The sequence below is a fragment of the Drosophila serrata genome, unplaced genomic scaffold (assembly GCF_035046125.1).
Source record: "Drosophila serrata isolate PLE 108 unplaced genomic scaffold, ASM3504612v1 contig_184, whole genome shotgun sequence".
Lineage (NCBI taxonomy): Eukaryota > Metazoa > Arthropoda > Insecta > Diptera > Drosophilidae > Drosophila > Drosophila serrata.
The window spans coordinates 3,013,208-3,028,313 of record NW_028257082.1 but is presented as its reverse complement, the minus strand read 5'-3'; the positions used below and the strand labels follow the sequence as shown (position 1 = coordinate 3,028,313).

The following is a 15,106-nucleotide window of genomic DNA, read 5'->3' as shown; positions in this document are numbered from 1 at the left end:
CTGGATAGTTTGGTATAAAATGATGAATGGTTATTGATGACATCTAAATCTATGTGCATAGACTCCCTCTGGCAACGGCTTTAAACCCAAATAATTGGAGTTTGGAAACCAGTTGGGATTCAGACATCCCTGCGGAACCGATACCAGTGTCAGTTCCCGTTCAGGCTCATGTGCTATGTGCCCCAAACACACACATTTGACAATTCGACAGCGCCAACTGTCGCCAGAGTTTATTAGAGGGGCCAAGAGGGCACAAGGGGTAGGCCATGGCTATGGAGAACGTGTCTGGGCAATTAGCAGATCGCACATCTAGTTCTGCCTGCCCACTGAGGTGGTGGTGGTTGCCTATATATATAGGCCAGGCCACACTCGCCAAAACTCAGTTGCCGGTGTGTGGAAGTTTTGTTTTGTCCCGTCCGTCGTCCCGTCCAACAGTAATTGAGAAATCAGTGAGATTCAAATGGCGGCCACCAAATACGATAGCTTTGAGAAGATATGGTCGGGCCCAAAGGACAAGGAGTACTACGGTCCGGATATGACGCTCGGTGAGGTGGCCTTGATCATCCTGCGGCTTTACTCGGACAAAGTGATGCAGGTGTTCGATCCCACGGGCGAGGAGCTCACTGGAGGACAGCTCTTGGAGCAGAGTCGTCGCCTGGCCCATGCCTTTCAGCGTCTGAAGTTGCAGCGAGGCGATGTGGTGGGCATCTCGGCCAAAAACACCAGTTACCTCACCGAAGTGGTTATTGCAGCCCTGCTCAATGGCACTCCCATCAATCCACTGCATCCGGATTTTGATTCTGGTAAATCTCGAACACAGAATTTAAAAAAGAAATATTGTTTACTATATAACCATCAGAAACCATGGCCTATATGTATGAGATCACCAAACCCAAGGTTATATTCTGCGACCTGGACAACTACGAGACCTTGAGCGCGGTCAAGAGCAGTCTCAAGTTTAAGACAGAGCTCATCCTGCTTACCGGAACACTGCCTGGAGTACGAAACATTCAGGATCTACTGGCAGATGGCTGTACCGAGTACGATGAGAAGACCCTGTATGTAAACCAGACTTTTTATGATTAAAGGAAACCTCTAATTTACTTTGTACCCTTGTAGTTTTGCCTGCCCGCATTTAAGCGGCGATGACACGGCCTTCATAATCACCTCCTCGGGTGTAACTGGTTTGCCCAAGGGCGTAAGTCGTTCGCACCGAAGTCTCCTGAACAATGCCAAAATGTGAGTTGTTTTGCGGCATTCCCTCAAAACTTTTCCATAATGTTGAATAACCCCGCAGCCCTCAGCTCTTCACCTCGGAGACAGTGCTGTTCTGCTTCAGTCCTCTTTACTGGATCAGTTGCATCTTCACCCTGATCGCTTCCCTGGTCAATGGGTGTCGTCGGATTATTACCAACCGTCCGTATAGTGTGGAGTACTTTGCAGATCTGGTGGAGCGTCACAAGGTGACCTTTGTGCTCACCGTGCCCCACCACATGGCTCTCTTGGCCCGAAGTCCCGAACGTTTTCGGTTAGCCGAAAAAATGCAGAGTGTCCAGTCCTTTGTGTGCAGCGGATCCAAGGTTCCCTTGGGCATTTGGCGGCAGTTGTATGAACTGCTAGGCGCCGATAGGTTCGCCGTACTCTATGGTCTCTCTGAGATCGGAGGAATCTCGAAAAATGTGGGCGGTCCGCTGGGCAGCGAGGGCAAGCTGTTGCGTAACATTCAGGTGCGACTGGTTGATGGACAAGGTCAGTACTTGGGTCCCAACCAGACGGGTCAGATCCTGGTGCGACTTAACTTTCGCTGGGGAGGCTACTACCACAACCCGCAGGACACTCAGATGACGGTTACACCCGATGGAAAATGGTTGCTGACCGGGGATCAAGGCTATTTCGATGACGACGGCTGCCTGCACTATCAGACACGTGACACCGACGTCTTCAAGTACAACCACTTTCCCATCTATCCCAAGCAGATCGAGGATGTTATACTTCACCTGCCTGGAGTCTATGAAGTGGCCGTCTTTGGAATACCCGATGAGATCTCCACCAATCTCACTGCCTGTGCTGTGGTTCGTGAGGAGAATGAGTTTGGGGAGCAGCTCACAGATCGTGATGTAAAGGGAATCGTAGAGCAACATCTGAGCGAGGCTTTCCACATCAGGGGCGGTGTCTTCTTTGTGGACAAACTCCCAAAGACGCAGAATAACAAAGTGCAGCGGAGGAGAATCTGGCCGGAGCTGAGCGAGGCCACCACCCATCTGTAAGGCAATCTCTGTTACAAAAATAAACGTCACCCGTTGGACAAAGTCGTGCACTGAAGAAGTAAACACAATGACTCAGCCAAAGAGGCTGAAAGTTTCCATATCTGTTCTGTCTGGTGGACTGCTGGTATTGATTAGCAGTCCGGCTGAGATGCGAATGAGTAAATCAGCATCTATTTTAGATGTCACCGGGGACTGGGATGCGGCATGTCCGACTAATTAGCAGCTCCGCTTTTGTTTCCTCTAGCCGGTGCCATATAAGAACCAAATGAGGCGCAATAAAGCACTTATTCGTTTGCCAGCACGATGAGCTGTGAGGTGCACTACGACGCCGCATCGCGGACTTGGTTTGGACCGCGGGGCAAGGACTTTTACGGTCCGGAGATGACCCTCGGCGAGGTCATCATGCGTGTGCTGCAGATCAATGCCGACCAGGTGATGCAGCATTGTGATCCCACGGGTCAGGAGCTCACCGGTAGCCAGTTGGCTCAGCAGAGTGCCCGGCTTGCCCAGGCCTTCAAGAGGCTGGGATTGAGACGAGGCGATGTTATTGGCATCTCGGCCAATAACTCCACCTACCTGACCAGTGTGGTCATCGCAGCTCTCCTAAGAGGCATACCCATCAATCCACTGCATCCAGAGTTTACAGAGGGTAAGAAGAACATAGTATTGTGAAATCAATAAGATAAAGTTATATTTTGTTTGGGATTTCTCTCTTTCAGAGACTGTCAAGTACATGTACGATATCACAGAGCCAAAGCTCATATTTTGCGATGTGGAAAACTATCACATTATCAAGTCAGTCAACGAGAAATTGATCAATCCTGCCAGGATATATCTGGTAAATGGTCAAATAGAAGGAGTACTAGATATCAGTGTCCTGCTCAATGATGATGAATCTATTACAGCTGCCGCGTAAGTTGATCGTTTTATAAATAATAATTTATATAATAATATACTTATTAATAAATTCTTTACAGCTATGTGCCTTGTCCCAAGTTGCATGGTGATCATACGGCCTTTATTGTTTGCTCCTCGGGAACTACAGGAATGCCCAAGGGTGTGACAAGATCACATCGGAGTCTGCTGTGCAATTGCAAGAAGTAAGTAAGAATTGGAAGCTTATCTAAAAATAATTCCTCTTTCTTTCCTGCAGCCCCAATACCTACACCAGGGACAGCATACTGCTCTCATTTAGTCCCCTTTATTGGATATCTGGAACCATAATCCTGTTGGCATCTCTCCTAAACGGCTGCCGACGCATCATCACCAACCGACCTTACAGTGTGGAGTACCTCCTCCAGTTGGTGGCCAATCACAAGGTCACCTTCCTCTTTCTGGCCTCTCATCAAATAGCTCTTCTCTCCAAGCACAATTGCGATCTTGTAGAGCTAAAGGCTCAGCTCAGCTCCGTAAGAGTCCTGATCGGAGCTGGTTCTAAAGTGTGTAAGGCGGTCTCCCGGCGGATGTACGAACTGATTGGTAACCAGCGATTCATCGTCGGCTACGGCCTCTCTGAGATGGGAGGACTGAGCAAAAATGTGGGCGGCCCGGTGGGCTGTGAGGGCAAGGTCATGAGGAATGTAGAACTGCGCGTTCTGGACAAACTGAAGATGCCCCTTGGTATCAATGAGGTGGGCATAGTCTATGCCCGTTTGCGATACAAGTGGGAAGGCTATTACCGGAATCCGGAGGCTACCAGGAGAGCCCTCAGTTCGGATGGATTGTGGTTTCGAACCGGCGACATTGGTTACTTGGACAGCGAGGGCTATCTGTACATTCAGACGCGTGACACGGATGTCTTTAAGTTCAACAACTTTCAGATCTATCCCGAGCAAATCGAGGAGTTCATCCTTAGATTGCCAGGCGTAAGTGAAGCCTGTGTCTTTGGAATCCCCGATCAGGTGTCCACCAACCTCACGGCCTGCGCTGTTGTGAGAACCAAAAGCCTGGAAGGCGAACGTCTGCAGGCGGAGCAAATCCGAAACATTGTGGAGCGGCACTTGAGTGGAGCCTACCACATAAGGGGTGGCATTTATTTTATAGAAAGCCTGCCGAAAACCCCCAATGACAAGCTGCAGAGACGCAAGGTGCTGGACCTCGTGCGAGAATTGGGAATAAAAGCTCAATGAAGGATAGTTAAGAATACAAAAGAAGTAATTTAAAGTTACTAAATGATAAAACTGAAAGCTAATACAATTGATAAAATAGTATATATATTAGCAAGAAAGGCATTTCCTTTATTTCATCAGCAAATTCACCCATGCCAACCCACTGTGCATGCTTTGGGGCTGATGGCTAACTAATGCCGGCAACTCAATGAATTCTAATCGAGATTCAAATTGTAAATGCTCTGGGCCAGGCCCTGCGAGGAATGGCCCCAGTTTGGGGCCGAGGCCGAGGCTGAGGCTGAGGCAATGCCAATGACAAGCAATTTGTTATTTGTGGCACCCCTGTGGCTCTCCGACTCTAGTTGATGGCGGGCAGCTAGGAACATCGGACTCGGACAGATATTCTACATAAAATGAATTGAAAAATTAAAATTGCAATATGCAATTGGCAATGGGCAATGGGCAATGGGCAGCGACAGGCGATGGGTAAAACATACATATTTTATTGGTTTCTGTTTCTGTTTTGGGGTTTTAAGGACTTTTAGGACCGAAGCCAGTCCGGACATTTTCGACATTTGACAAATGCCGAAATGAAATGCTCGACAAAACACGATTCAATTTGCCAGTGATGGTATGGTGCCTCTGCCAGTGTCCTGTGGAAATAGCGTAATAGCATCAGTTAGCGGGAGAGAGGAGACTAAGCCCTATAGCCACATGGTCCATTCGGATCGGGAGGGTCTTAGCCTCTCCCGGCCTGGTCTCGTTCGGTGTCTATGGCCGTCTGCATTCTTGCAACTAATGCGGATTATCCCGGGCTTTGCAAACTGCACCCAAGGTGTAAATTTGTGTGCCAGGGATTTGCATGACCAACGAATAACTGAATGAATCAAGCCATAGATAAGTCGGTGAGTGAATGAATGGGGTGAGTGAATGAATGGACGTAGGCAAGTGAGTTGCTTAACAATTTCCTGCTAGAGGATAAACCCAAGGAGGTCAACATTCCCTTCACTCCTAAGCCTCTTTCCCCTAACAAAATATAATATATGTGCAAAACTGGACTCGGTTAAAAACTTTGAGTTTCAAATAAATTGCATCAATATTTTTAGTTTACACCAAAATTGTTTTGAAAACCTAAAACCTCCACTTGTTTATTTTGAACTAAAACTCAATTACAATTTAGTGGCTCACTTTGTGAAATTGAATAATAAAATGCCAAGTTTTCCTTCGAGAAATGTGCTAAAATATGGTAAGGAGACATTCCTTTTTTTTTCAAATAAATGTTCATTTCCTAAATGCCTCTTGGAAAACTATTTGGTTATGCAATTGGATTTGACCAGCAGGTAACCATTATAAAAATAACATGCTCACAACCATATTGTTTGCATTTTATTTGCTTTTTGCGTACAGCAAATATTTTCAGGAAACGAAAAGCAACAATTTATGCTTTAAAATTTCATCAAGGAAATGCGCAGCATATGGAATCACATGTAAACAAGGACAACAATAAAACTGTACCGACAGGAGCACGACGGAAAGTGCAACAGAAACAGGACCAAGCCCACTCAACCCAACCCGAATCGGGATAAAGGGGAAGTTTGTTATGTTTCCAGGTTGGTCCTGGCGCTACCCCCATATGGATCTATTCACAAAGAGCGAGAGAGAGGAAGAGAGAGAGAGATATCCCGCATATGTCCTGCGCCAGGGAACATGTCCTGCGCCTCGATCGCTCAACTCGCACACATCTGCCGTGCGTTGATTTCGCCCCGAGGAGGGTTGAAAATGTTTGCCCAGCTCATAGTGGTGGCAACTATTGCAGCCACAAAGGACTGACTCGTGGAAAAAAGCCGTTACTTTCAGAGAGCACCTGGAACACTATGGAGTGGCACAAGTCCTCATGCAAATGCAACTATCATGAGTTTTTAATTGTCTGCTGGTGGAACTTGTACACATAAAAGAAGAGTTATTATCAAAATAAAACATTTGATGATCTAAAGGATAACTTAAAAACCCTTGTTAAATTATTCATTCAAATAGAAATCATCACAAGTTAAAGGGTTTACTTATGCTTTTCCTTTGTTAAGTATAGAAATGGATTGTTGAACTGAAACTGGTTAAAAAGAATAGGAAAAGAATATTTAATTGAGTTTCCTTTAATTTAGATTAGATCCTTTTTATAAGTTATAGGTCTTGAGCATCTTTATATCAAACTTTTTGCCATATTCTTTAATAGACTTTGTAATCAACCCACCTCACTCACTTACTTTCACTTACTTAATACAATTTATCTGCTTTATTTCTATTTAATCGAACTCCCACAGTTTAAGGTATATTGCCTCAAATGTTAGCCCAACTTTTAACCTTAATTTTCCACAATAAAAGCCTAGTTGGAGCTTTGCCTCGAGGACCGCAGTAAGTGCCCCAACTGAGGCACGCGTGACACAGGCAACTGAAACCACAAACTGGGCTGCCAGGAACTTGCAATGTGAATTGTCTGTGGTAAGGTGATATTTATAGCAGCTAGCTCACCTCCAGGGTCCAGGCGCAAGGGCCACATTCAAATCAACTTCAAGCTCATGCAATTTTTATGCCACACCCACCCACGGAGCCACTCAACCACTCGCCACCCACCTTTGGGCCTACACGTGCATCTGACTTGTGGTCATTCGGCAGCAGTCCCAAAAGAGTGAACCAAGTAAGCGTGGTCCTAGGAATGGTCAGGGACATCTCGCCATGTTTGTCGGTTAATAAATTGTATGTTTTTGTTGCCCTGCGGTCGCCGGAGCCACCCAACACCCACCACCGCCCTGCGGAGGAGCGTGCATATATTACCCGCCCTTTTATCGAGCATTTTTATGCGATTTCCCGGTGTCGACCTGCTGCGGCTGATGCTTTTATCTGCTCAATGCGCTCGAGCGTGCCCTGGCTGCCAATGAGGCATAAATTCTTGATTTCACGCACTTTTGATTGATGGCAAAGGAAGTGCGAAAATCCTTACCACACAGAGAGAAAAAGTCATATAAATGGGTCAGGAACGTAAACGTTCTTTACATTTTAATTGTTTGCAAACTTTATCAATACAGTTTGAGATATTGATTCATATTTCCTAGTTAAGGAATATTAAGGCAGTGATTAAATTATGTTCATTATATGTAAATGATGTCTTATTTTCCCACAGTGTACAAATGATACTGGTCTAATGCCATCTTCAAGAATGCGGGGCTGTTTAAGGCTCTCCAAAATCTCCAAAAGCGCCAAAAACACACAAAATTACAATCGGATTCGATGTAAAGCTGCGGGCCTCCAAAAGATAAACAGAAAACTTATCCCCACACAATAGAATCCAAATGCGTGTATATATTTTGTGTGTTGGTGTGACAAAAGTAGGTCCGATAAGACTTTGAATGGAAAAGGTGCATTCTAAGCTCGGCCAGAGTGGCAAAGTATTTAAAGCGCTTTCACATCCGGGATAAGATAAGCCAAAGAAAGGCGTTTGAAAAAATGCAAAACCACATTGAAACAGTATTTTAAATGCTCTACCTTATGCTCTAACTTATTGGAACTATAACTTTTAAGAACTTAAGGAAGTTGTGATAAATAATGCACTCTATAATTATATTATTATATTATATTTTATATGCAGAGAACCTATCAAAGACATTGCATTCTTCTCAATATTCAGTCTGTTCCCTGCTCTGTTTAATAATTAATTAATTAATTAAAGTGATTAGAATCAGGAACAGAGAAAATATAATTGGAATTCATCATAAGGCGAAGCTCAAGTTCTATAAATAAATGCCATACTCTTTCGATTCTCAGTATATGTAGTTAAATGTGTTTGGAACCCTTAACCAATAGTTCCTTCTTGCGGCCGACGTGAGGATCCGCAGCTGCTATGTTGGCTTTAATTTCCTTGGGACAGGAAGCCCACCACCGGAAAACTTTCTTGGCCTGAATGGGAGCACAATAGCAGAAAAGCAGCAGAACAGCAGCAGCAAGGCGGTAGTTGGGAAAAAAAAAAAGGACGCGTGTCCTAACGCCTGCCAGCCGTCTGTCTGGCCACGCTTCGCAGCACCTACGCAGGACCATAGCGGGATAGGGGTAGGCTACATATACATACGTCTTAGGGCAAGGACGAGGTCCTGGCACACGCCGCTGGCGTCTCAGTTGAGCGCGTCTTGGTCAGGGCCCACTGAATAATAGTTCACTTTTCATCGCAGATAAGGAAATATATAAATAAGCATTCACGAATGGCAGATCCATCCCTCCCCAGTCGCCACCATCCCTCTGTCTTTCACATTTTCTCTCACATTTCTTCTATGTGGATTATAATTTCTGTAGACACGCAACTGAACGCCCACAAACGCCCACGTTTAGGCCAGAATCTACACTGAGAGAAATCAAACTGTACCACGAATGGGAAACTTTTTATTGAGATTATTTTATATTAAGGATATATGGGTATTTATATATAAATTGTATATAGTTTGAGATTGTTTTATATTAAGAAAATATGGGTATTTATATATAAATTTGATATAGTTTACCTGTTCAAATAATTGAAGAAACGATTTTCCTGTAAGAAAAAAAAAAAACATATTAACGCATTAAAATATATAGTTTATATAGTTCTTATACAAATGTATTCCTTATTTATATGATTTCTTGTTACTCATTTTATTTAACTCACAATTAAATACATTTTACCCTTAAAAGTTCACTAGACATAGGAAAAATCTAGGAAAATCACAGGAAATAAATCCAAGTTTCAAGTTGTAATCATTTTCCTCAGTGTATTCTGGAATTCATCATTAAATTACGCCTGCCAAGAAAAAGATGAGGAGAAAAGGAAGCCGCACCAGTAGAAGATGAGAAAAAAGAAATCATTTATCCTGGCCCTGGACCAAGGCTCGGTTGAAAAGGAAGCAAAATTTTCATAGAATTTTCCCGCACCGTGTTTGTCATGCAATGCGAGGGAAAAACAAACCCCCCGCCCGTCAATTCCGGACGAAGCTTAGTTCATTTGCTGGCAGAAAAATAAGCTTGCCTTTGCTTTATTTAAGCAAATATTTGATATGCTCCAGAGCCCTGCGATGCAGCAGAGCAAACGTTGAGAGCTTAAAGCATAAATCAATATTTGTCACAGCGAATGGGGAACTCATCACATCCAGCGGGGTTTTTAATCGCATTCGGGGAATGCCGGGGGTTTGGGAAAACGAGAACCCCGGCCTCAGCGGGCTGATAAGATAGGCCAGGTGGAGTCGGAGTCAGAGTCGGAGTTATGCAAACAATCGTCCCCCTATGATAAGGCATATTGGTCCTCCAACTCGAAACTGTTACATGAATTCCAGAAAACAAGCACTCATACAAAAAACAACGATACAGTCTAGTATTCAAATTATTCGTTTATTCCTCCTTTATATTTATTTGTTAGCCGGCACGAATTTAAACTGAGCACACTTTTTCAGCGTGAAAAGCGACACAGCGAAAAGAAATTGCATTTTTATTGCAAACAGCATAAAAGAGAGCATGGAAAACTATTTTTTCCTTATTTAATCTATAATAACTTTCTGATTGCGATGATTCGCGGTAAAGCGAAGAGAAAAATATCAAATATATATGAATAAAAAGTGACTACATTTATTTTCTTTTTCCCAAATAAAAAAATACACTATGGGGCACTTTTGTTGCCTGGAACATCATCAATTACTGCCTTGGTTTGAGCTTTACTCTCCATCTGTCTGTCGTAATTTACAAAAAAAATATTGTCCTTTATTTTCCACGGAACAATATTAAATTAGAGTGGAAAAAAAATGTATTTCGATACGATCAAAACGAAATTTGACTTGAAGACTGTTGTGCCAATAAATATTTTAACATTTACTGGGACAAAAGAAGATCATTAACTTGGTTTAGCCTATTCCTGGATATTAATATATGGAAAGGTTGAAATGTAATGCAGCATTTCTTTTACGTTTTGATTAAATATAATGTACATCTCTTGGTAAATAAAACTTGCTGTAAGCTCTCTTGGTAAGACATTTTGTTCTTTAGTTAGTTACTGCTACTCCCAAGTAGCTTTGGCAGCACCTAAATTACATGGCCCAGTGACCAACTGGCCAACTGGCTGCCCAGATCCTGGCCTGCAGCCGCTCCTGGCCATCTGGGCCTGTTCCGGGTTGAATTTCGCTGCTGCGCTGCAGCTACATTCAATTAATTTTACACGATGTTGCGAAAATCCAGCCCAGAAACATAAAAGAATATCCCAGGGGGGAAAAGGGCTGGGGGGGGCTCCGAACTACAACCAAACTAACGATAATTTTCCAGGACAAGAGCGGGACCGTGGCAAAGGAAAGCTTAAAGCAAAAACTACGTTGTAATAACATTTTAACGATATTAGCACGAAAAATGTGGCCCGGCACACAAAAGCGGAAAGTGGAAAGCTTAACGATGCTAAACGAGTGCAGTCTGTGCGTGTATAAGTGCGACGAGGATGGTTGCAAGGACGGGGAGCGAAAGGGAGGCCAAAGGATGCGACACACACACACACACACACACATGGAGAGCGAAGGCTGTTAGCTTCGCTTTTGCGGCTGCCAAAGAAATCTGCAGCGCAAATTGTTCAAATATTTTGGCTTTGCCACGCACACAGGCACATGGAGCACAGCATCCCTCCAGCCCACATTGCTGTCTTCTTTTCTTTTCGCCGGTGGACCGAAGAACAAAGGGGTAGGGGGTTGGGGGCGAACATTGTTCAAATGCAGCGAGTTGTTACATAATCCCCGCTGCCTTCCAAAAACATATGTTATTGCACAGTCCGCCCCCCCCCCCCCCCCACCCGCCTTCACGTGCTGACCCCCTGCTGAAGCCGCATAATGGCAAAGTGAAAAGAGTTTTGCTTTCGGCGGCCTTCTTAAAGCGCCAACTCGCAAACTGCCATCGCATTATATGCCACAGCATAAATCCAGACTTACACTGGGAGAAAATAAGGATTTCAAGGAGAAATTAAGAAATAATAAAATAAAATAAAATAATCAAACCTTAGGTTAATAATAAAACCCCTACAATCACCAGATTAATCCTTATTTCCATTCATAAAGCACACACTGTTCTCTGAGTGTTCCGCCAGCTTAGCTCCTTCTAGACTCAGCCTCAGTATCCTTTATCCTTTCACCACTCTCACCCACAACATCTCTTTTACCACATCCACTTTCTGCCTCATCCTCGCGGTGCGTACGCCCGAGTTTATGCAATGTTTTTTCGCTTGTTTTGCGGCATTGTCAACAGTTTTATTCTACTCGTCCTCGCCATATCCTGCCCCCCTTTCGCGCTCTTTCTTTGGGCTTGTTAATATAAAGCAGGCGCCATTGCCGCCGCATTGTTGTTTTTTCCAGATAGGCCAGCTTCGCTCTGTTGGTCCGCACTTATAAATTGTGTGATTTCCCCCCCAGCGCCAGTTTAAACAACAATGTGCGTCAAGTGAAGCATGTACGTGAGTGCTATCGCCTGTGTGTGTGTGTGTGGGAGAGGCGTTAAAACAAAAGTCAACAAAGCTGCTCCTCCAGTGTCTTTCGCAGTGTGTGTGTGTGTGTGTGTAACAGTAAATTATGGCAGCAGGCACACACATACAAACACAAAGGCAGTGCTGCCGCATGCACCGCTTGAGACAAACATAAACGCGCTGCATACTTATAGGGGCGCCAAGTGCCTGTGAACTTTGCCTTCAGCATTGGCTATGACTTAATAAGCAGTCCTCTCGAGCTGCGAGCTAGAGAGGAGGCATGGCAAGGACATCCCACTGTCTGGCAGGGGATTCTCTTAAGACCCAAGCACACATATGGTCAAGGCTGAGAGGCAGCTGGCTAGCAAGCAAACAACTCCATTAACATGCAAACTTTATAATAGCGATTAAAAAGATGCCAAGTTTCGATAAACAAAGAAGAAATCATTGCGAAAGAATTCACAAAACTTTTAAGCTACTGACTTTGTTGTTAATTAACACAGAGTGATTTAAAATCCTTTGGTTCCTAGGAAAAAACCTAAATACATAAGCACAAAAAATGGTTTAAGCCACAAATGAACGAATTCACAAAAAAAAAATATAAATATATATTACATAAAAATATAGATTAAATAAAAACGGAATGCTTAAGAGGCTTAAGCAGGCAGATATATTTACTATTGATTAATTTAATAGAAACATTATAGAGTTCGAAATTATAAATAAATAATAAATTGGTTTACCAATCGGACAACTTTAACCTACAGCCATAAATTAATAACAAATCGCAAGGTTACTTTATATATCAATTATAAAAATTTAGTAATTATGATTGCTTTTATGGGATATATAGATATTTTTAGAGGTCTTCACACTCTGCACACATTATCTGGCTTTTATTACACCCTAAAACAACTTTAATAAACTGTTGTTGAGGCACCCAAATTTAATTTAAAATCAGTAATATGGGTTTTTTCAGAACTTGAACAATTTTGTCTTACCCTTACACCCATCAAAATACTTTATTTAATTAATTCCTTCTATTTTCTATTTTCTTTAAGAAACCCAAGACCTTTGAGGAAGAAAAAACAAGATAAGTGAAAAACCTCTGAATACAGACTGCCTTCTTATCTCCGCTCCTCAATTTCTGCGACAAAAGACAGGGGAATAAGTTAATGCAACTACCGAATTTCCCAGCGCATTGCTTTTCTCTTCTGCCCACTTGTGTGGGCACTCTGAAGAGCTTTTCCAGCAAACGCTCTCAAAACAATGTCAATGCACTGTGCACCTGATAAGAGTTGCAGCTGAAAGTTTAGGGTTTCTGCTGGCTGTTCCGCCGCTGCGACCAACTAACTCAAGGTAAACAAGCGGGCTGCCAGCGACTTGTTGCTATCTTCTATCTTCTATCTTCTATCTGGGCTTGGAGCTCGTCGCTTTGCGCTGGGCGTCGTTAAATTATTTTCTTTACTGCTGCGGCATGCTCTTTATATGGCTTTCTGATGACACAGTCGCGGCGATAAGGAGGAGGGAGACTAGTCCGGGAAAAGCTGAGGCAGCGCGAAGTGCAACCGGAGGCGCCTGCGAAGGCGTCGGGTTTCCGCTTCGATCCGGGCTATTGAATATTCGCCAGCTCCCTTATTTACAATTTCCGCCAACTCGGCACTTCGAAAGGTGAATCTGCGACTGTCAGATACAGACAATTAATCACTTGGTGATCTCCGAAGCTCTTTCTTGAAGCAGACACACGAAAAGTTTGCCAGTGAGTCACACACCACACAGAGAGTGGACATTATAAAGACTCTTCAGAGATATCTCTTTGAACTCATGCTGCAAATATGCCGCCGAAAGTCTGACCGAGCTCAGAGTGTTCTCTGGTGGAGTTGGAAGTTTGAATTTTGGTATGCGGGAGTCAGAATGTCTGAAGTTTTGTCTCTGAAAGTTTGGTGGCTATCACATATGAGATCTCTGAGTTCCGATAGTATACTATAAACAAATGAGCTTCTATATCATTCTAATTGATACTACTAAAGTTCTCTGCATACTATTAATATTTATATGAAATATAAAAGGTACTTAAATTGTAAAACAAAATGAAAAATTTACTTTAAACTAACCTAATCAAACTGAATATAATGTCATAGTCACTCATTGTTTGAGCAACTTATCTGCTTGCTTTACTGAAGTATTCCTCAGATAATATTGATGGTTAAATGACATTACACTGGATATACAGTCAAACAAGAATTACTCATCGAATACAAACCCAGAATTTCCTTTTTACTTCATTGTCCCACTTTGATAGCCAACTGTGATATGCATAGGTAAGGCTATGAACTCGAATCTTTCAGACCCAGGGCTCTGCCATTAGTTTTGCCTATAAATAGAGCTGGGAAAGCAAATGCCTTGCCCATAAATTCCACCAATGCAGCATATCGAAAACGCTGCTCCATTCGAAACGATAATGCTCGACTTAATTACACACGAGGGTTGCGATGCACAGGGGGTGCAGACAGCTGGCAGACGACGCGACTCGCAGTGCCACAAATGCACTTAAGTTTTCTTCGCTCTGGGCTCTGCTTTTATTTTCGGGGAGGAAGTCGTGGCATAAGGCACACATCACTGCCAGCGAAAAGGGAGTCCTTTTGCGCGATTGAGCAAAGGCATGCCACATATTCCATGTTCACTAAATTTATGGGAATTAAATGATATTTATTAGGAAAGATGGAAAGCAATATGGCAAAGGGAAATCAATAAAGAGAGCTTTAGGAAACTTCATATAATTTGTAGTAAGACTTGTTTAATCATCAAGAGGAACTACATCATATTTCTGTTAATTTTCAAAGACATTTCTATTATTATTTACTTTCGACAAATCACCGCAATTGCCACCCTTAGCCAGTGCTCACTGTTTGGGCAATTGCAGGCTAGCTCGCGCCAAAGTCTGGCAGCTGCCGTCTAGAATTCGGAAGGCACAGGAATCCTGAATCCTTTGCAGGCTCATTCGCTGGCTCAGTCAATGCTCATTCAGCTCTGGGGATAATTGCTGCCAAACGAAGTGACATTTCTCCCTGACAATCCTTTGTGCCTGCTGCTCCTGCTGCCTGGGATTTGGACTCATTCTTCTCCGTCATCTGTAGTTGTACTTGCAGATGCAGTTATAGTTGTAATAGTTGTTGCTGTGCCGTGCAAATTCAGGCAGCTCGACAAACAGACTGAGAGACAGACAGAATTTA

General features: G+C 43.4%; 2 protein-coding genes across 2 annotated transcripts; both read left to right on the top strand.

The window, feature by feature from the left end:
- Positions 1 to 380: 380 nt before the first annotated feature.
- LOC110182971 (luciferin 4-monooxygenase) lies at positions 381 to 2,322 on the top strand. Its single transcript, XM_020951165.2, has 4 exons — positions 381 to 803; positions 860 to 1,058; positions 1,120 to 1,239; positions 1,298 to 2,322. The coding sequence occupies exons 1-4, from the start codon at positions 461 to 463 to the stop codon at positions 2,265 to 2,267; spliced, it is 1,632 nt and encodes a 543-aa protein (XP_020806824.2). The 5' UTR covers positions 381 to 460; the 3' UTR covers positions 2,268 to 2,322.
- Positions 2,323 to 2,555: 233 nt separating this feature from the next.
- LOC110182975 (luciferin 4-monooxygenase) lies at positions 2,556 to 4,472 on the top strand. The gene is made up of 4 exons (XM_020951168.2): positions 2,556 to 2,916; positions 2,987 to 3,179; positions 3,245 to 3,367; positions 3,421 to 4,472. Exons 1-4 carry the CDS (start codon positions 2,571 to 2,573, stop codon positions 4,394 to 4,396), a joined length of 1,638 nt encoding a protein of 545 aa, XP_020806827.2. The 5' UTR covers positions 2,556 to 2,570; the 3' UTR covers positions 4,397 to 4,472.
- Positions 4,473 to 15,106: the final 10,634 nt, after the last annotated feature.

Excerpts from the sequence above, each read along its gene's own strand:
- LOC110182971 (XM_020951165.2), top strand. The coding sequence starts at position 461 with ATGGCGGCCACCAAATACGATAGCTTTGAGAAGATATGGTCGGGCCCA. Across the intron at positions 804-859 it reads GCATCCGGATTTTGATTCTG|AAACCATGGCCTATATGTAT; the intron begins GTAAATCTCGAA and ends TATAACCATCAG. Across the intron at positions 1,059-1,119 it reads GAGTACGATGAGAAGACCCT|TTTTGCCTGCCCGCATTTAA; the intron begins GTATGTAAACCA and ends GTACCCTTGTAG.
- LOC110182975 (XM_020951168.2), top strand. The coding sequence starts at position 2,571 with ATGAGCTGTGAGGTGCACTACGACGCCGCATCGCGGACTTGGTTTGGA. Across the intron at positions 3,180-3,244 it reads GAATCTATTACAGCTGCCGC|CTATGTGCCTTGTCCCAAGT; the intron begins GTAAGTTGATCG and ends AATTCTTTACAG. Across the intron at positions 3,368-3,420 it reads CTGCTGTGCAATTGCAAGAA|CCCCAATACCTACACCAGGG; the intron begins GTAAGTAAGAAT and ends TCTTTCCTGCAG.